Raw genomic sequence first — 20,461 nt, 5'->3', positions numbered from 1 at the left:
CCCCAAACCTTTGACGTTCATTTTCTTTTCCTTTTTTCTTTTCCCCTCCGATGTTCAGGACAAAACACCTTGTGAAAGGTGGTTTGGTCGATGGTGTTACCTTATTTTTTAAAATGATCTTTATTTTTCATCTGCTAGTTTCCTGGACAGTTTCAGGAAGGAAACAAATAAATGGGGATTGTTTTTGTTTTTGTTTTGTTTTGTAGAAAAAGAAAAAGAAAAGAAAAAAACCTTTAAGATCCTTAAGGGGAAAACTAATCTCACACCAAAAATCACCAGTCCTAGCTTCACCCAAAGCTTTTTACAGACTTTTCTAACTTCTGTGTCTGGTCGAATGTCTTTCAAAACTCTTTTTATTTATTCTTATTTATTCGTATTTTTCTTTTATTTGACATCCAGAAGGGGTTGGGCAGGGAGGGTTTGGGGTGGATCTGTTTAATTTCAGAACTTTGCTACAAATATTATTTTTCCTTTCAAAGAACTGGGGGTTGTTTTATTATTTTTTTTTTAAGGAAATGAATAAGCAATTTTATAATTTTGTGGGGATTCTCATTACATGTGAAGACTAGGATTTTCAAAGTCTATGGTGTCAATTAGGCACTGAGTTCCTGTGGTGGAAATTGGCTTCCTAATTCATGGTCCTGCAATGACTTTTGCTCTGCTTCTACTTGGCCACCAGACTTTCAGCCTTGCAATGACCTCCCAAAAGTTGCCACATGTTAGCCATTTGTGGAATATTAGTGGTACGGAGATAAAGAATCAGTTCACAACATTTTGCTGCCTGGTTGCCTATAGGTGATCTTTTTTCGCCATAGATGATCAAAAGAATGGGTGTTTTCAGGCCAGGAGCAGTTCATGAATCAAGTATAGACAGAGGGCACTTGGCGCTTACTCCCACCTCTGCCTGCTCCTGCCTTTGTTCTGCTCCAGTGCAGATTTAATTACTCACACCCATTAGGAGTAAATCTTATTCGTGTCAGCTGGGCTATTTATAAGATACAAAGTGTAAATACTTACATCTTTGCAGGACAAGAGACCTTGAAAGTCTCAGTCTTCATCTCTTTCAGGAGGGGCCATGCTAAATACCTCTCTGTTTTATTTTATCAGCTTGAGTGTTTTCTTTGCTAATTTAATTTTTCTACTGATAAGTATAACTTTCTTTTCTTTTTAAATTAATTTTTGCCCGAGGTCAGTATTAGGGGTTATTTTTTTCTGAAAACAGGGGATGTGTAATTTTTATTATTATTTTTATATCTGTGTTCTGAAAAAAAAAATACTCATATTCCAGTGCCTGACAAAAACCAAAACAAAACGGGAATTTCAGCATTCTTTACATTTTCAGAAAAACCAAAAATTAATAGACATCACTACAGAAAACTACTAAAATGAAGACCACTGGGGAATAAATAAAATAAAATAAAACCACAGAAGAGGGATAGAACTCCCCCTTTTGTGTGGATATCATAGAGACTCGGAGGCGAGTGAAAAACTTTTAACCAAAAAGAATCAAGTGAACAAAGAAAGCTTAAAACACACACACACATATACTTTTAACTGCAGAAGAAAGGATGAAAACGTGGGAATAAAAGGGACAGCTATACTTTCTCTGGTTAGACAAATGGCTCAACCGTCTTTCTCTGTCCTGAAAAAAAAAATACCTCATGGAAAGTTGCGTTGAGAAGTCAAGATTTTATAAATGGCAAAAGAGACAAATTAAATAAACCAAATCAACAGAAGTGGGAGGGGGAGGATCCTGAAACGTCCTCCCAGAAGTCTGGAAAGCTTTAAAAATGGCTTCTTGAAACACTGATTTTCTTTCTGTTTTTAAACTTTTTCGGTACATTTGTTTTCGGCCGGTTTAAGTCTTTTTTCCCCTCTGTGTTGGTTTGGGATCTTTTTTTTAAAAAACAAAACAGTATTTGAGGGGGTTTGAGTTGTGGTTTTGGGGGGGGGCTTTTTTGAATGTTTGTCTTTTTATTTTCAACTCCTGTGAACCAAAGTCTTGCTGTTGCAGAGAAGGAAGTTAGCCATGGCATACCTGCGATCTGGTAGAAAACAAAAACCAAACAGAAGGACAGAGTGAAAAAGATAAACAAACAGAAACAAACACAAAAAGGACTTTGAAACTTTTCTTAAAGGAAAAAAAAAAAAGAAAACCTCGACCTCATTTTATCTTCTGCTTTTGCTGTGTTAATAGCGTTCAGGTGGGTTTGAGATAGCAAAAGAATAAAAAATACTGTGAAACTTTCCAAAAATGAGACTAACAAACTAACAAACAAACAAACAAACAGGAAACACCTAGTTTTGGAAGACTGACTTAAAGAAAAAAGTTTTCATCCCATTATGTGCGTGAGTGAGAGAGAACTGGCTAGTATTTATCTGTCTCTATGATTCCAGTCATGCTATTGAGGACATCAGAAAAAGAAATTTGGGAAGTCAATGGTCTCTCTCTCCCTCCCTCTCCCTCTCTCTTTCTCTCTCTTTCTCTCTCTTTCTCTCTCTCTCTCTCATGTGCTACTGAACGTGTTACTAGGTGGAATGTAACTGTTTTAGTGATATTTGTTATTCATTTTTTTTCATTTTGGAAAAAAGTTTCTTTTGGGGGGTATCTTCTATTTTTTTTTTATAGAGAAAATTCTATGTTCTGCTTTATTGCTTCTTACTGTATAAAAAAGACAAAAAAAAAACCCAAACCCAAACGCTAAAGGTTTGCAACAAAAAAAAGATAAAAAAGGAAAAAAAAAAACTAAACAAAAAATCAACAAAAAAAGAAACAAAAACCAAAATGTGTTTTTTTTAAAAAAAATTGATTCTAGACCAAAAATGACCCTATCTCCATGTGTGGAGCTAAGTGGTGGGTGAATGGCATGGAGGAGAACAGCCAAAATATTATAGGGCAAGCGTAGGAAGACAGAGAGTCGGAAAGGTTGCTGAAGGCTGGAGATGGACATTGGGAGTTTTTCTTGGAGAGCTGAAGGCAGTTTGCTGCTGCTACTGTTGATACTCATCTAACATGCACCTCTGGTAAATAGGTTTGGCAGGCTTTGGTAAACCTGTCAAACCTGTTTGACCAGAGATAACAATGGGATCAATGAAGTAAGTGAGTACTGTGTTCACCATGAGAAGCAATGCATCTTTCAGACCACTCTCAACTCCCTCACTATTGCCGGTTTCCAGCTTTAGGGATGGAGAGGTGGGAGGTTGTATATTTTGCAATTGCAAACTCAAGCCACGGGGGTTGTCCCACCGCCTCCCCTCTCCCAAATCTGCGACTGTGTTTCAGAGGGGGTTCTGGAGGACTGGATTTGGAGCTAGAACTATTCCTGGCTTAGTGATGATTGGTTGGAAGCAAAACTACCTGAGACTCAGTTCTGATTCAGCTGCTGATTCAATCTAGCAGGATGGTCCATTGTCCATCATGCTCCATATCTTTCCCCAGGTGGCTGGTAACATAGGTTTGGGGAGATGTTCCACTCCCATGCTTTGAATAATAGTTGCATCTCTCTGTTCCACTGACCTTCCCCACTCTTGGGAGTTTTAGAATGAGGAAGGAAACAAGCTTTAAACTACAGCTGTAAAACCAAATATTTGCTCACACGCCTCCGTGCCAGTGCCCGACCCGGGGTTGGGAGGGCACAAGGGAGGGGGGGAAGGCTAGACCCCCTCCCTCCTTTTGTAGTGCCAAGACATCCACCACAAGGCTCTTTGGAGATAGCCCGCCATATACCTCATATACTTTAATGATAAACCAAATAGAAAAGCTTTATTAGGGTGTGTGCCGGACGGGTCTGTATGGGGCGGTGGGGGTCAGGCACAGCATCCTCTCTCACCCCCCTTGGAGGGAAATCAGGAGGACAGTCAAGGCTTCAGGAAATGTGATCCATTCCCTTAAAATTGTGAAGATTCTTGAAGAATCTCTTGCCACAGTCGTGGAAAAAGAAACTCCGCCGATTGGGCAAAGGACCGATGACCAGGCGCAAGGAGAAGTCAGAGAGAGTCACTGGGGTTGAATGAAGCTGAGTGGGCCTTGTTTACATAAAGTGGGTTCTGCCCTATTGCCAGGGCCCTTTTTACACCAGTGTAAATTGTAGCACGGCTATGGTGCAAGAGTATGCCCGTATGGGAACGTGTCACATACTGGCACTCTCCCATCTCATACATTAGAAATCTTGAACGTGGATCCCACTTAAGGCTCAGCAGAGTTTGCCCTTTTCTGCTCCTCTGCCTTCTTCTGGGTGTTTTCCGTGTCGTCTCTTGCCTGTTTCTGGGTTGTGAAAAAAAGGGAATCTCATATGCGACTTCTGAACCAAGGAGGCGTCTACCACATTTTGGTAGCCCTGGAAAAGTGGATCACATGGCTGGCGTTTGCATGAGGGGTGCTGCACCAGCCCCTGACTTCCCTACCACCACCAGCCCAACAAGACGGGCCTGTTGCTGTAGCCGACCCTGGAGCAGTGGAAAAATCGTGTGATAACTTTGCCAAAGGTAGTTAGTTCCTAGTATTCAAATTTTTTAATTTTTAATCTTCCGGGGTCTGATCCTGTCTCGTTAATTTATTTGTAACTGTGGGGCTTAGAAGTGACTTGAAAAAAATAATAATGATGATGATGACGATGATGATGTAACAAATATTCTGAGTGATTTTTTTAATTTGTTCTTTTATTTGGTTCTGTCGTGGTTTTGTGTTTTTTTCCCTGTCTTTTTTTTTTAAATTAAAACAAAAAAACCAAAACAAAATAAAAATCTTGCAACCAAAGATGAGTCGAAAGGGCATCAGAAGTCTGTCTTGGTGCTAAACAGGGAGCTGGGGATTGTGGGACAGGAGAGAAACCATCTTGCTTTCAAAGGTGTAAAATACCCACCTCAATCTGCAGAGAGTGTGGGTGTATTTGTGTGGATTGTAACAAGAATTGGAGCACTCATAAAGCGTGGGAAAGTTTGAAGGTATCAACATATTTTCATGTTGCAATGCGAGTTCTGGCTTTGCAGTTGTCCTGTAGATGCTGTTAAGACGACCACATCCTATCCAGCTAAAGAAGCCTTTGAAAGGCCATTGGCTCCAACAGATGCTCTCAGACGCTTGCCTTTCACCGCACTCCCAGCAAGGATTAATCTACTGCCACTCATTCATTGACATGTCAGGCTATGTCATAGCCAAGAAAACAGCATGGGGCTTGTAGTATGTGCTGCGGGAGCTCAGGGCTGTTTGATGACATTCAGTGTGCCAGGTTTCCAATACAACACAAAGTTCAGCTTCAGTGTTTGAGTCGTACGAAAGAGAGGCACTCCACTCCTGAATGGTGCTTTTCTTTTGGGGATTTTTATGTAATGCCCTACCTATGTCTCAGTGCATATGCCTCATTAGGGCGCCAATGTCAATACCAGATGGTACCCACTTATTAAAGAGCCTATCAGTAAGGTGAGCAGCTTGAGTGGTGGAATACACTCCCATAACCCATTCTGCACTCTGGAGAGATCAACCATCCTGGGTGATACGCCCAAGCATGTTGTTCTCACAGATAAGTCGAGGGAAGGTTTGAGCCCCAAATCATGGCATTTTCTATGACCCTCATATAAGTCAGGGATTAAACTTAGGGGGGTGTCTGACTATAGCTTTGTCTGATTTCACCTGAGGCCAAATCCTGAAAAATAACCTGCCAGTAATTGTTACCTAAGAACTGTACAGTCTCTAATTTATTAAAAATATAGTAAAAGATCAGAAGATACATTTTGATTCATTAACTTTTAAAATTCTGGTCTTCACCACCTTTTTGTAAACACTATCAGAATAAATGCACTGTAAACCATGTACCAGTAGAAACCATTGATCAAATCCTTCTTTAAAGTGCCTGGTATGTTAAGCCAGAGGCTCTATAACTCTAACTGGGGGTGTGCAATTCAATTCACAGTGGAGAGACAAGCAACAAGGAATGAGCATGAGCAAGCACAGCTACACGTAGTTGCAACGCTATTTACTTAGAAGTAGACCCCATTGCTTTCCATGGGTGATTGCATCCTGGTGTTTAAGAAAACCAGACCTCTGCCAAACATTTGCAAAATGGAATGAGGGTGCAGACCGTCTATGTCAAGGGTGGCCAAACATGCTTAACGAAAGTGCCGCAGACTATAAACTTTGGATGTCATATTAGTCGTACTCTTCAAGAGTTTTCAGGCTACAGTAGCGTTCCCAGAGAAGGCACAGCACTAAGTTTTGCAGGGTGCCCTGTAAGCTGCCCCTCTGCACTCTTTTGGTTTGCACTCTTTTGTTGCACTTTTGGTTTGCAAACTTTGGAGCCATTCCGGGTAGCAAGAGCAATGTGGAGGTGTCTGCTCTGTGTCATGGCCCTCACTGCTCAGAATGGCTCTCAGCAAGGAGGAGGGGCAGCTTACAGGATGCCTTGAAGCAGGCTGCAAAACTTGGTGCTGTGCCCCCCTCTGAGAATGCCACTTTGCATCCAGCTGTTCCAACGAATGGGCATCTCCTCCAATAAGCCGAGGCTGTTCCTGGCTCTTCCTAGAGGTTCCTTCTGGTTGATTTTAGCCTGAGTTGTTTACAAAGGCAATACACTCCACATGTTCTGGACTTCAGCTGATGATTCTCTGTGTTATTAATCAAGCAAGGCAAGGCTCTCCAGACCATATGTGCCGTGTTCAAAATAACATTTATTCACTATGCCAGCATGCAGACGTAGGGCTATTTCTAATGGAGTCAGAATAATTAAGGTCACATTCTGCTCACTGATTGAGGTTGTTGCTGACAGTAGTCCATGTTTGGGGATGAAACATGTCCTGGAATGAAAAATGTATTTCCTGTGCTTTGAGTTTTACAATATTCACTGCCCCAGCCAGACTCATTTAGGAGTGATGGATTTACCTTCATGTTCTTTTTATTTCTACCCATTGGTTGACCCAATGCAGAAAGCTGTCCTCAACCTGTCATGTTAGATAAGTTGCAGGCTGTCAACCCAGAAACTGTTTGCCTTCCAAAGCTCCTTGTCCTGGCTTTGAGGCAACTGCTGCTGTGAAGAGTGTCATTACATTCAGGGAAAAAAGGAGCATTTGGAAAATGCTCATGGTGTAATTTTTTTCAAGCAAATGCTACTGTGACTGGGCTGGGGCACCTCCCTTATGAGGAAAAGCTACAGCATTTGGGGCTCTTCCATCTAGAAAAGAGGCACCTGGCAGCCCAGTCCTATGCATATCTACTCAGAAGTAAGTTCCATTACAGTCAATGGGGCTCATTCCCAGGAAAGTGTGGATAGGATTGGGCTATGAGGGGGGACATAATTGAGACATACAAAATTATGCAGGGGATGGACAGTGTGGATAGAGAGATGCTCTTTTCCCTCTCACATAACACCAGAACAGGGGGACAACCACTAAAACTGAGTGTTGGGAGAGTTAGGACAAAGTATTTCTTTGGGTAAAGGACAGGGTAAAGTATTTCTTTACCCAGCATGTAATTAGCCTGTGGAACTCCTTGCCACAGGATGTGGTGATGGTATCTCACCTAGATGCCTTTAAGAGGGGATTGGACAAATTTCTGGATGAAAAGTCCATCACGGGTTACAAGTCATGACAGGAATGTGCAAGCTCCTGACTTTAGAAGTAGGCTGCCTCAGAATGACAGATGCAGGGGAGGGCACCAGGACGCAGGTTGTGTCTTGCTGTCTTGTGTGCTCCCTGAAGCATCTGGTGGGCCACTGTGAGACACAGGAAGCTGGACTAGATGGGCCTATGGCCTGATCCAGTGGGGCTGTTCTTATGTTCTTAAACTACAATTCCCAGGAGGCCTTGCAGGTCTCTTGTTATCTGGTGTGCTCCCTGGGGCATTTGGTGGGCCGCTGTGAGATACAGGAAGCTGGACTAGATGGGCCTGTGGCCTGATCCAGTGGGGCTGTTCTTATGTTCTTAAACTACAATTCCCAGGAGGCCTTGCAGGTCTCTTGTTATCTGGTGTGCTCCCTGCGGCATTTGGTGGGCCGCTGTGAGATACAGGAAGCTGGACTAGATGGGCCTATGGCCTGATCCAGTGGGGCTGTTCTTATGTTCTTAACTACAATTCCCAGGAGGCCTTGCAGGTCTCTTGTTATCTGGTGAGCTCCCTGGGGCATTTGGTGGGGCCGCTGTGAGATACAGGAAGCTGGACTAGATGGGCCTATGGCCTGCTCCAGCAGGGCTCTTATGTTCTTATGACCAAGTGAACAGAGTGAGCGTTCTTGATGTATTCACTTAGGAGTCTCCAGGCTGGCCTGCAGCATGCTAATGTGTTTTGAAGAAACTGCTAGCATCAAGTCTTTAATATTATAGACCACTATTCTCCTTTCATCCACCATTCATCTTTTCCTATGTTCATCTATTTTCTAACTCATGAAACTGGACTGGCAGAGGCAGTGGCTTGGGTGTCACCAATTAAAGCAGGGGTTGGCACCTTATGGCCCACAGACTGGATCTCGCCCACCACCCAAGGTAATCCAACCTGCACTGAGCTCGGCTTCATAGGCTTCATCATTTGTTGAATTTGCCATGTGCTGGACAGGAAACAACAGAGGGAGTCCATGAGCCTGGGCAGATGGCTTTGCTGTCCCCTGTTCAGTGCACAACAAATTAGCTATCCAGCCCCCTAAGCCAGCAAAGGTTGCTAACCCCTGAGTCAGGGGTGCTCAATAGGTGGATCGCGATCTACTGGTAGATCGCGAGGCAAAATGAGTAGATCGCGGAGTGCCGATCCCCCCTCCCCTTCAGGTGCCTCTGGGAGGAAACGCCGGGAGTAAGGCCCATTGTACTCAATGGGGCTTACTCCCAGGTAAGTGTGGCTAGGATTGCAGCCTCACAGCCTAATCCTAGGCATGTCTAGTCAGGAGTAAGTCCTGTTATACTCAGTGGGGCTCAAGGTACACCAACATACATTGTACACATAAATGTGATATGTTATGATGGCGTGAACATTGTAAAAAAAACTCTGGTAGATCTCCGGGCCTTGCTGGGTTTCAAAGTAGCTCTCGAGCCAAAAAAGTGTGAGCACCCCTGCCCTGAGTTAAAGAGTGCGTGTGTGGGGGGGGATATATGGTACATTGCCTGGGAGATCCTGGACCAGAACTACATAGGAAGCTCACTGCTTGACTCTGGGCCAAGCACAATGGTGTATATCCTTCCAACATAGTTAATTATCCCATTTTATTCACTCAGAGGGAAGAATGTGTTGATTAGATTTTCATTGCTTTTTGAAAACTTGATGGGCTCTCCCCATCCCATATCCAGTTACCCCAAACTCCATTTTCTGAAATAACGCTGTCTTTTTAATGGCATTGTGTCTGTGTAATCCTACATAAATGGCATCTAATTTAGCTGAATATATATAATTATCCCTATGTATTCACCACTCTAGAGGCACTTCAGATAAATTAAGTTGTACTGTGTATTAGCAAATCCCTTCATGTTTAGAAATACTGATGTGTTTTTAATGCCTTTAGCAGAAGTTTTAGCTGTGTTCCTTCCTGAGTACTATGTAGATAGATTCTTTGTCATTCCTAATACAAATTGCTGTAGGGTACAAACAAAAGAAGATAAAATGTTATCCAATATCGAACTATAATAACAGCAAAGAAGAAAACACATATTGGCTTTGTTGCTCTTGTTAAAAACATCAAGGGCACAGAATAGATCTGAAGAACAGACCAATTAATATACAGTATATTTAGTAATCACTTCAGTTGTTTGAGAACAGGGCAAAACAGATGTTCTAATTCCTAAAACTTGTCTTGTAATCTACCCCTGTCTGACCATCAAAACCAAGTGAAATTTAAACAAGTTTTAAAACACTGATTGATAGAGTTGCAGCCTTACCTTTTTGCTGGAAAAATACAAGAGAAGAAGCCAATAGTGTAGCTAGACCCAGGGCCCAGAAATTTTTGACACCCCCCCCCCCAAACAAAATTAATTAATCTGGGTTCCCAAGTCTGGACGGGGGCCCAGGTATTACCAACCCAGCAAACCTCAGCCACAGAGGCAGACGTTCAACTGGGAGCCCAGGTCTGCCTGCCTGGTTGACCTGGGCTCTGGAGTTAAGAGCACTCATGCTCCTGTCAAACACTGATTCACAAGTTGCTTGCACCTGGAAGGATGGGCATTACATTGTTCTATTCCAAGCAGCTCTCCCTTTATACAGTCACAGCTGATCCTGCACAGAAAGCTCCAAGAAAGTAAAATAAAAATAAAAAGATGGCTGGCAACCCTCCTTCAAGAAGATGCCCAAATGGGCTTTGGCAAGTCTCCAGAACCGTACGTATGGGTTCAAACTGACTATGTGTTGATACCAAGTTGATACCAAGCACAGCTATCTGGATAGTGCCATCAACATAGGTGGTGTAGTAGCAGAATTCCCTTCCCCAGGACCTTACTATTTCAGGGAAGGCCAAAGGGAAAAGAAGGAGAGGAGGAAATGTTACTGGGGATCCAAGCAGGCTTCAGGCCAGCGGGAACACTCAGCAAAGGGCAGCCTTAGTGTCCCGTCCCTCCATCAGTGCTCTGAACCAGGACTGAATTGATACACAAAACCTCAGACTCTAACCCTACCCCAAAATTGCTTCCAACTCCAGAACTGGTGGAACTGGAAGTGATTTTGTCTGGAGTTGGAGGTTTTGTGTCCCGAGTTCACAGTCCTGCTCTAAACTTTGTCAAGCCTCAGGGACTCCATCCCCAGCACAGCTGCTCTCAATGTGTGCCCTCCCGCCACACCACTTCACATGGTCCTCCTATTGGAAGCACTGCTGGAAGTCATTGGCAATGATGCTATTACCACTTACTTCCAGTTTGGGAGGCAGAAGGCAACATGACAAACACTGGAAAGAGGCACAGGGTGGACAGGAGGACTTTTTGGAGTGCGAAGAAAGTGCACGCTGGAGCTCTGCCTGTCCAGCTGAGGCTGCGTTGCTGGTCTTGCTGCGAGGTGGTGGGAGTCTGGGACTACTACTCGTAGTCAATTACTAATCAACTAATTACGAGTAACTTACTAAACAAACTAATTACTACTAAATTACTAATTAATACTTGTCAATAAGTATTAATTAGTGATTGAGTAGTAGCAGTAATGAATTAGTAATTAATTTCTAATTAAAAACTAATTTATTCTAATTTATTAAAGTACTAATTAATTACTACTCAATTACTCATTAATACTTATTCATAAATATTAATTAGTGATTTCTAGTAATTAGTAATTATTTTCTAATTACGAATAAAAATTAATTAATTTCTTCTAATTTACTAATGAAACTACTAATTAATTACTACTACTACTCAATTACTAATTAATAGTATTAATTAGTGATTCAGTAGGAGTAATTTCTAATTACAAAAAAACTCATTTTCTTCTAATTTACTAATGAAACTACTAATTACTACTACTCAATTAGTAATTAATATCTATGATACTTATAATCTATACATATATCTATTTATATCTTTATAATACTTATAATGTATATATAATATATAGACATATATACGTATAATATAGTATATCTATAATACTTATAGATAAGTATTAGTGATTGAGCCATAGTAATTAATTAGTAGTTTGATTAGTAAACTACTAGTAGCTGATGAGTAAGTGACTACTAGTAGTAGCTAGTGAGTAACCTAACTAGCAGCTGAGGAGCGTGTCTGCCTGCGGCTGGGCTGCACCGCCCGCGGGGCAGAGGAGAGACCAGCTGAGCCCCTCTGCGGCGTTGGACTGGCCCAGTCGCTCCCCCCGCCCCCCGCGTGGTACGGCCCGCCCGCCGCGTTCCCGCCCAGCTCCCTCCGGCCACTGCGCAGCCGCTCTCTGTGCTCGCGGGGGGGAGGGGGGAGGGGCGGGCGCCGCGCCGTCGCTGCGAAACCGCCTCTGCGTTGCGGGCTGAAACAAGCGGCCTGATTGGCCGCGGCCCGGAGCAAGGCGCGCGCCGATTGGCCGGGCGCCGCGGCCCAATGGGGAGGCGGCTTCTTCTGCCGGGCGGAGGGCGAGTGAGGGGCTGGGCCGCGGGGCGGAAGGGAGGAGGAAGGTGAGGGTGCTGCGGAGGGCGCCCCTCGCGGGGGGGGGGGTGTGAGGGGGCCCTCCCTGCTCTGCAAGGGGGGAGGGGGAGCTCCCCCACCATGGGGCTGGGAGAGGCCCTGTGGGGGAGGGCTGCTCGCTGCAAGGGAAGGGGGCGCACCCCCAGGTGCAAGGGGGGCGCATGGGTGGAGCAGAAGAGTTGGGGTGGGCGCACCTGGGGAGAGGGGGTGGATGGGGCAGCTGGGGGAGGAGCGGTGGAAAGTGGGGTACAAGAGTTGGGACCTTGTGGAAGGGGTGGGGCCCAGGCTCAGACTGGGTGGGAGGTGAACCTCCCCCATGTACAAAGGTTAGGGTCTAGGGTTAGAATAGGTGGGGGTGGGTGCAGTGGGGGAGGGGCAGGCACACTGATGCTGCACCGAGTGAGCGCAGGGGTGGGGAGATCCCAGAAAGATGCACCTCAGGGAGTGCATTCTGGCTGCAGGAGCACATGCCATGGTGAGTGCTCAGTGCAAAGGAGAAAGGCATGGACCTCTCCCCCCCATGCAAAGGCGGGGTGCAGGTTTGGGAGTTACACCCCTGTGGAGGGGGTGGGGTCCAGAATTAGAATAGGTGGGGGTGGCTGCAACTGGGGGGTGGGAGTGGATGGAGGGAGCAGCTCCTGGGAGTGCTCAGTGCGAGGGAGGGAGGTGTGGACCTCCCCCCATGTGCAAAGTGGGGATGTATGGGTTGGGAGTTGTACCCCTGTGAAGGGGGTGGGGTCCAGGTTCAGAATAGATGGGGGTGGGAGAGAGGGGGACAGACTCAATAAATTTGCATCCAGTACAGGGGGGGGTCACAGAAAGGTGCACGTCATGGGGTGGATCCTGGCTGCAGGAGCTCATGCCACAACGAGTGGATAAGTGTTCAGTGCAAGGGAGGGAGGGGTGGACCTCCCCACCATGTGTAAAAGGGGGGTACAGGGTGAGAGGGTAAATAGAATGCCAGATGCAGGGGAGTGGCAGCAAGATGCAAGTGTCTTGTGTGCCTCCCTGAGGCATCTAATGCGCTGCTGTGAGATACAGGAAGCTGGACTAGATGGACCCTGGGCCTGATCCAGCAGAGCTCTTCTTATGTACTTAAAACCACGAGGAGGAGGAAAGGTGGAATGGCAGAAGTGCAGCATGCCTGTAAGAGTGATGCGAAAAGGGGAGCCCCTCAGACAGATGGGGAAAGTGTCTGTGTGAGAGGAAAGTGGGGTGGGCTGGTTCTCAAACTCAGGAAAAGGGAATTGTCAACTGGAGGTTTTGTCCTTCTGTCCCCTGTTGTGAGAGGATGAGGGTCGGGTGGAATTCCCTGACTGAAAGAATAAGAAGGCCATTTGTGTTTATAGCAGAGGACTCGGAGTAGAATTCTGAAGGGAATGCTAGAACTGCCATCTCCCCTGCCTTCTAATTGTTATGTTTTTTTTTTAAACTCAGATTTTCGGAGTTTCTCAGCGAATCTCCTTCTGCAAGAATTGGTGTACTGAAGCAGGTCAGATTGGATGGGTTTCTAGGTCCATTAGGACTTCTGGGGCTGCCCACTGGCCTCAGACCAGTAAGGTATGTGAGAGAAACCAGATCCATTATGAAGCCAGTGGAAATGAAGCCCTTGATGTTAGAGCCCCAGGGACAACTGTTGGCAGAGTGGATAAAAATAAATGAGTGTTTAAAAAATAATTTCACTAAATAAGGTTTTATTAAATCCAGCTATTTTGTCTCTTTGAAATAACCTGCTTGAATATTAAATTTGAATGCAAACAACCTGCATTTTAAACATCTTAAAGTTAAATTTATGGTTCTCTGTTGGGCAAACTGAGTTAAAGTCTGCTTTTTGATGTAAAAGACTGAATAGTGAGGGAAAGTATCTGTCCCGAGGTTGTACGTTTATAAATATGATACAGCAGGTCCTGTCCTGTGTTTATCATTGTGGGAAACTAAGAATATTTACTAAACCAGCTGTATAGACATTTACCTTCCATCTAACAAGAAAACACTGTTCTGCCATGATGACCTGCCTTTGTTTCTGGACAGATTTGAGCATTTAGGTTGGGATCCAAAGAGTTGCTTAGGCTTTTCCAGATGACTTGTGCTAGCCCAGTGGAATTCTTCACTTATTTTCTTTGAACAATCTGTCACCTGTGCCATATCGCAGCTTTCAAAATCCTCTTGGTAGTAGATGGGAAGGTGTCTTTGCCCCAATGTGCATCACTTTGTACTTGCAGTGTGGAACCACAGGAAGTAGCGATGGCATCTTGCCTAGATGCTTTTAAGAGGGGATTGGACAAATTTCTGGAAGAAAAGTTCATCACGGGTTACAAGTCATGGCAAGCTCCTGGTTTTAGAGGTAGTTGCCTCAGATTGCCAAATGCAGGGGAGGATGCAGGTTGTGTCTTGTCATCTTGTGTGCTCCCTGAAGCATTTGGCTGGCCACTGTGAGATACAGGAAGCTGGACTAGATGGACCTTTGGCCTGATCCAGTGGAGTTCTTCTTATGTTCTTATTTTCTTGTTGCTCATTCATCCAGTTTGGAGGGATCCTTTTGGAGCACTTCACAGTCTAGCATTCTGAAAAATTTGGTGTAATTTAGCTGCCTTGTTGCAGTTTTTTTTTTTTGTAAGTCCAGGGATATAATGTCTGCTGGATTGTCCCTTTCCTTATGCTTGTTGATACACTCGGATCATTCTGAATGTTTGGTGATGCAAGACTTCCCCTAGAGAAGTCACGCTGATTGTTTGCATCTTGGCCTCAAACATGATTTAAATTTAGTTTTTTTTTTCCCTTGGTTGTTCTGCTACAGTTTACATAATGAGTCAGGGCACCTTGATTTAAAACAATCTGTTGAGACTGGTGGGCTCTGACTGGGCAGAAGGAAATACAATAGTATGTGTAGGAAATTCTGAAATAGGAACAGGTGCAAAGATGGAAGACATCTGGTGTTGACTGTGATGCTGATTCAGTTTCTGCATTGCACAGAACAGAAAAAAGTGAGGATATTGCAAAAACATGCTACTGTATAATCTCTTGCTGCCAGTGTAGGAGCAGCCTCTCATTTTAAAGAACACACAGCCATGTGTGCCTTTACTACACGTTTAAGTCACTTTAAAATCCGTTCAATGATACTTGGCATTTGTATAGCACTAATCTTATATTGCCATAACTTCCATATTAAGTGCTTTTATGGGAGAGTCAAATAATTGAAAACTGTCGCTTACAAAGAAAGGCCGCCTCCTAATGTTTTCTTTTTCAATCCCTTCTGTGCCAACATATTAAAATCTCAGCAGTCCCCATAAAATTCATCCTTTAAATCTCAGCCCCATCAATTTAAAATGTGTTTCCAGTTAATTAATTGGTTAACACTGTAGCTGTCTCCGGCATAAGGCTGCAATCCTGTGCCCACTCAGGTGGGAGTCAGCTCTGTGGAACTCACTGGGAGAGGCTTTTGGGTAACCATGTGTTGAGCGATGCTGAAATTTGTTGAATGTTTGCAGATCTAGCCATTTCTGTTTCTTCTTGCCATGGGGACTTTTGAACAACCTTTGCCTCATTTGTTTTGTAGCCTAGATTAGAGTTGTTGCTTCATTAAAGAAAGCTTAGTCGATTCATCAGTTAAAATGGATTTGATTTCTTTGAAATCGGAGGTTTGCATATGGATAAGAATAATCGTTCTGAAGGGAAAAGATTATTCGTTTTTTTGTATTTAGATGTTGCAAACAAATGTACCTGCCACTTATGCATTTAGATTTATTTATTCACATTTTTATACCGCCCTTCCTCCAAAGAGCTCAGGGCGGTGTACACAGCTGCTCTTCCCCTCTTTCTTGCCCTCACAACAACCCTGTGAGGTAGGTGAGGCTGAGAGAAAGTGACTGGCCCAAGGTCACCCAGGAAGCTTCGTGGCTGAGGGGGGATTCAAACCTGGATCTTCCAGCTCTAAGTCCACCTCCCAAACCACTACACCACCCTGGCTCTTAATATCTTAATAACGATCTTAATATTAATATCTTAATAACAAGCTCTCAAAATCTGTTTGAAAAATGTGACCCCAGCTGTTCAGTGACCCAAAGGCATTTGATCAGCCACATAATGCAGCTGTAGTCTGCTACATCTCCCAGCTTCCTAATTCCTTCTTTGTCTCTTGTTCTTCGCAGTAGGCCGGGAGCCCTTTTCCGTGATGGCTGATGCAGCTGAGGAAACCCTGCTATACGTGGAACACCGCTATGTCTGCTCGGAGTGCAGCCAACAGTTTGCTTCCTTGGAGGAAGCCCTTGTGCACCAGCAGAGTCACGTCTGCTCCCAAGAGCAGCAGTACGAGGTGGTGGGACTGGCAGAAGCCGGGTTGGTGGCAAGTGGTGAGGCTGGTCTCTATCAGACCGTGACTGTGCAGGAAAGCCAGTACCAGTGTTTGGAGTGTGGGCAGATCCTCCTGTCTCCGAGTCAGTTGTTGGAGCACCAGGAGATGCACCTGAAGATGGTGACCCAGGAACTGGAGCCTGTGGTGAAACCTCTGAGTTCCAGTCAGATCCACTATGAGTGTATAGAATGCAAGGCTCTGTTCACTAGCCAGGATGTGTGGCTCGCCCACCGGCAGACCCATCGCAAGCCGCCAGAGGCACCAGCCCCTCCCCCTCAGAGCCGGGCACTAGTTAACCTGGAGCATTCGTATCGCAAACCAGAAGATGGAGTCGAGGCAGCTGGAACTGCTGTACAGCTGCTACTCTATGAGTGTGGTGAGTGTTTCCAGCTGTTTCAGTCGGCAACAGACTTCTTGGAGCACCAGGCCACACACCAGGTGATCGCACCAACCCCAGAGACGCGAGCCAGGGAGCAACCGGCTGCACCCACCCCCACGGAGCCAAAGGAGCCGCCGGTGCTGCTCCCACCACTGAATTTGGCAGGTGTGCACAACGGGGCTGTGACCCCCCCAGCCGCACCCAGCATCACAGCCACCGATCACAGCTATGAGCTGAAGAACAGCTCTGGAGACCAGCCCCCTCCCAAACCCAAGCCGGCCACCAAGGAGCACTTGTGTGCGGAGTGTGAGCAACTGTTCCCATCAGCCCATAAGCTCCAGCTCCACATGAGGAACCACCGCCAGGGCACCTTCAAGTGCCCGCTCTGCAGCAAGGTGCTTCCGTCCCCAGCTGCTCTTGAGAAGCATCGGGAAGAGCACAGCGGGGAGTCGCGTTTCCTGTGCGTGGACTGCGGTCTGGGCTTTGGCACGGAAACGGTGCTCTTATCCCACCGGCGCACACACTCTTCGAACCCTTTGTACCGTTGCACTTGCGGGAAGACCTTCATCAACATGACCAAGTTCCTCTACCATCGGCGCTCTCACAGTGCCAATTCAACGCAAGCAAACGAGTTGCCGCCGTCCCCTTCTGAGGACCAGCCTCCTGAGGACGTGCCGCCGGAAGCCCCTGAGCTCCCGGAGGAGCAACCGGAGGTTGTGCCGTTGGCCATCATCTGTTCAGTAAACAACGCTGCCGTTCTTGACAGCAACGTCCAAGAGCAGAAACCGAATGAATTTCTGTGCCTGATGTGTAGCAAGACCTTTCCCAAGCAGGCACAGCTGACACGCCATCAACGCTTTGCCCACAAGATGGAGCGCCGCCACAAATGCCTGACCTGTGGGAAGATGTTCAAGAAGAAGTCCCACATGCGCAACCATCTCCTTACCCACACCGGAGAAAGGCCGTACCACTGCAAGGAGTGCGGGAAGAGCTTCAACTCTCCTGCCAACCTGCAGCGTCACCGCCTGACGCACACGGGCGAGCGCCCCTACCGCTGCGAAATCTGCCAGAAATGTTTCACCCAGTCATCCACCTTGCAGCAGCACCTCCTGGTGCACAGCCGTCACTATCCTTACAAGTGTCAGGAGTGCGGCAGTGTCTTCCACCGGCCTTACCGCCTGCTCATGCATCGCTACCACCACACAGGGGAGTACCCCTACAAGTGTCAGACTTGTGGCCGTTCCTTCTTGCTTCGCCGCTTGCTGGAGGTCCACCAGCTGAGCCACACTGGGCAGCAGCCTCACCGCTGCACATCCGGCTGTGGGGCTGCCTTTGTCACTGCTGAGCAGCTGAAGGAGCACAAGTGTGGCAAAATGAGCCGTCATTTTGAGTGCTCCGTTTGTGGCAAGAAGGTTGGCTCGACGGCGCAGCTGAGAGCCCACGAGCGACTGCATGGCGACATCCAGACTCCTGAAGGAGCTGAAGAGGAGCCCCCCGTTCTTGAACCACCCCCACCCCGGCCACGTCGTCCCCCTTGTCCCAAGACTTTTGAGTGCAGTGATTGCAAGAAACTGTTTAGCACGGAGACTTCGCTACAGGTCCACCGTCGCATCCACACTGGCGAGCGCCCCTACCCTTGCCCGGATTGCGGGAAGGCCTTCCGGCAGTCCACCCACCTCAAGGATCACCGACGCCTGCACACTGGGGAGAAGCCCTTCAAATGCGACGAGTGCGGGAAGGCATTCACCATTGCTGTGCGCCTGGCCGAACACAAGCGGATACACACAGGGGAGCGCCCTTACCATTGCGATGCTTGTGGCAAGGCGTACCGCTCCTTCTCCAACCTCTGGAAGCATCGCAAGATGCACCAGCAGCAGCGCCTGCAGCATGAGCAAGAGGTCATGGCGGAGGCTGTCGCTGCCGCCGCAGCTGCCGCCGCAGCTGCCGCAGCTGCATCAGCAACAGCGACATCAACGGCTTCCTCCTCATCTAGCGAGCCAGTTTACGGCAACACTGTTACCATAATGGAGACCATCCCCGTGGTGGAGACCATCGAAATCTACCCAAGTGATGGTGGTGTTCACTTTGAGAACATCCAGGTGGAGAATGTCCAGATTGGGGGTGTTTGAGTTGGGCTGGGGGGAGTAAGGAGGGGCAGCTGGTTGTGCTGCATGGACTGGGAGCTGCTGCTCTCTGGCTCCCCCAAGGAGGCTCTGGTGTAGCTGCAACACTGGCTAGCTTTTCTGTATGCTCCTGCTGTTCACATCCTGTCTGTTCCAGTTGGCTCATTCTGGAATGTGATTGTATCATCATTTTCTTTCCCACTCCTGCAGGTGGAATGGATGGCTGCCATTTCCCACTGCCCCCCCCCCCCACTTCCCCAGGGCAGCAGTGCTGTCAGCTCAGGCACTCCATACCATCTTGGGAACTGATTCTCCAACTCTGCTGGGCTGGCCAGTTCTTACCTCTTCAGCTGTATGAAATCTGGCTTTTCTTTTACAACTTGGGCAGTCCCTTACCCAGGAATGCCCCACTGCAGCTGAGCCCCTCTAATGCTAAATGGGTTTTTATTTTGCTTCACAGAGAACTGCAGGGAACAAGCTTCCCTGCTGAGGTATAGTCCAGCTTGTAAATATATCTTGACTGGATTTCCCGAATTCACTATGGGAGTCCCTCCCTGTTTGCTGTTGGCCTCCCAGATATCTCCCACCCAGTCACTCCCTCGATCCATAACAGCTTATTGATTTAATTTCTTGCTAACTGGATTCCTCCCTATGGCTGTGGGAGCATTTTGTTATTTCGTATGAAAATTAAACTGAAATCGAAGCTCTCATTCTCCTGAAGTGTGTTCTTTTAAAGTGAGGTGGAGAAAGATCCAGCGTGTGTGGTGATGATCCCTGTGTAGGGCAGTGGGCATAAGGGTAGGACTGCCAGATGATTGAATGAATGTGTAACTCATTTTTCCCTTTAATTGATCAATTCCATTTTTGTTAGAGGGATGACATTTAATTGGTTCGAAATCTCTGAGCAGTTGAAAAGTCACCCTAGGTTAGTTGGGCAGAAGAGTAAAACAAAATTAAGTACAAGTATTTACACCTCCTTTGAAGGTCATTCCTCTATCACCTGCACAGGAATGGATTCTGAGATTATTCTTCTTGCAACATCTGCAGGCATAAGCTTGAAAACATCCTTACTTTTCAGAAGTTATACAATTTTAATTGATTAAAAATTGACCCAAGACTTCAGTCCTATGTACATGTTCCTGGGAGTGAGCTCCATTCAATATAATGGGACTTGCTTCTGAGTAGACATGCATAGGCTACAGACCTGGCACCACAAAGTAAAACTGAGTATCCATGAATGAGCCTAACTTTTCCTGAGTTAAGCCATTTGTGTCCAGCTCAACTTAGTAGCTGGCTGGAAGTGGTTCTCCGGGGTTTCACATTTGGGGAAGATGTCTGTGCTATTTCCTGGCCCTACCTTGAGAAGTCAGGATTGAACCCAGCAAAGCAGGTGCCTTGCTACTGAGCTGTGGCTCCTCAGCTTGTTCCCAGCAAGAGTGTGACTTGATTGATTTACCGTGTCAGAGGAAAAGAAGTGGCGGAGTATGAGGAGGGGTTCAGTATATAGACATCCCAGTCTGTTAGACCAGTATAGTTTGAAGCTGGGGACTTTAGGAG

At 46.2% G+C, this 20,461-nt stretch overlaps 1 protein-coding gene across 3 annotated transcripts; it reads left to right on the top strand.

Annotated features, from left to right (window-relative positions):
- The first annotated feature begins 12,013 nt into the window (after positions 1 to 12,013).
- ZNF574 (zinc finger protein 574) lies at positions 12,014 to 19,612 on the top strand. Of its 3 annotated transcripts, none has more exons than XM_066638443.1 (3): positions 12,014 to 12,041; positions 13,489 to 13,611; positions 16,200 to 19,612. In XM_066638443.1, exon 3 carries the CDS (start codon positions 16,223 to 16,225, stop codon positions 18,908 to 18,910), a length of 2,688 nt encoding a protein of 895 aa, XP_066494540.1. In that variant the 5' UTR covers positions 12,014 to 12,041; positions 13,489 to 13,611; positions 16,200 to 16,222; the 3' UTR covers positions 18,911 to 19,612. The 3 variants fall into 3 exon arrangements, with proteins under 3 accessions (XP_066494540.1, XP_066494541.1, XP_066494542.1); XM_066638444.1 differs by lacking the exon at positions 12,014 to 12,041 and adding an exon at positions 12,460 to 12,526; XM_066638445.1 differs by lacking the exon at positions 12,014 to 12,041 and adding an exon at positions 13,058 to 13,197.
- The last annotated feature ends 849 nt before the right edge of the window (positions 19,613 to 20,461 follow it).

Source organism: Tiliqua scincoides, chromosome 10 (assembly GCF_035046505.1).
Source record: "Tiliqua scincoides isolate rTilSci1 chromosome 10, rTilSci1.hap2, whole genome shotgun sequence".
Taxonomy (NCBI): domain Eukaryota; kingdom Metazoa; phylum Chordata; class Lepidosauria; order Squamata; family Scincidae; genus Tiliqua; species Tiliqua scincoides.
This window is presented reverse-complemented; position numbering and strand designations above follow the sequence as displayed.